General features: G+C 62.8%; 1 protein-coding gene across 1 annotated transcript in view; it reads left to right on the top strand.

Moving 5' to 3' along the window:
* The window catches only part of SOGA1 (suppressor of glucose, autophagy associated 1), a gene marked incomplete at both ends in the record, with an annotated part of 11275 nt that overhangs the window by 9755 nt on the left and 1208 nt on the right, over nt 1-312 (top strand). The window contains one exon of the mRNA XM_009878553.1: nt 146-292. Within this exon, the coding sequence (XP_009876855.1) occupies nt 146-292 (147 nt within the window). The remainder of the gene's footprint in view (nt 1-145; nt 293-312) is intronic.

Raw genomic sequence — 312 nt, forward strand, 5'->3', positions numbered from 1 at the left:
TGTCCCCTTGGTCAGTGGGGTTGGGGACAGGGCAGCGGGGATGGGGCTGTCCCTCTTGAGAGCCAGGGACAAGGGCAGCTGCAAAGCCCCATTGAGGAGGGACACGGGGAGATGTGACCGGGCACAGCCCAGTGTCCCCATCCCCTCTCCGGGCCGTTGCAGATGAAGGAGCTGCAGCTGGTGCTGTCAGAGGCCAACGAGAGCTTGCGGGGACTGCAGGAGCAGCTCTCACAGGAGAGGCAGCTGAGGAAGGACGAGGTGGACAACTTCTCTCAGAAGATCTGCCAGGTGAGTATGCAGCAGCCTCGATCC

Source organism: Apaloderma vittatum, unplaced genomic scaffold (assembly GCF_000703405.1).
Source record: "Apaloderma vittatum isolate BGI_N311 unplaced genomic scaffold, ASM70340v1 scaffold18351, whole genome shotgun sequence".
NCBI classification, from domain to species: domain Eukaryota; kingdom Metazoa; phylum Chordata; class Aves; order Trogoniformes; family Trogonidae; genus Apaloderma; species Apaloderma vittatum.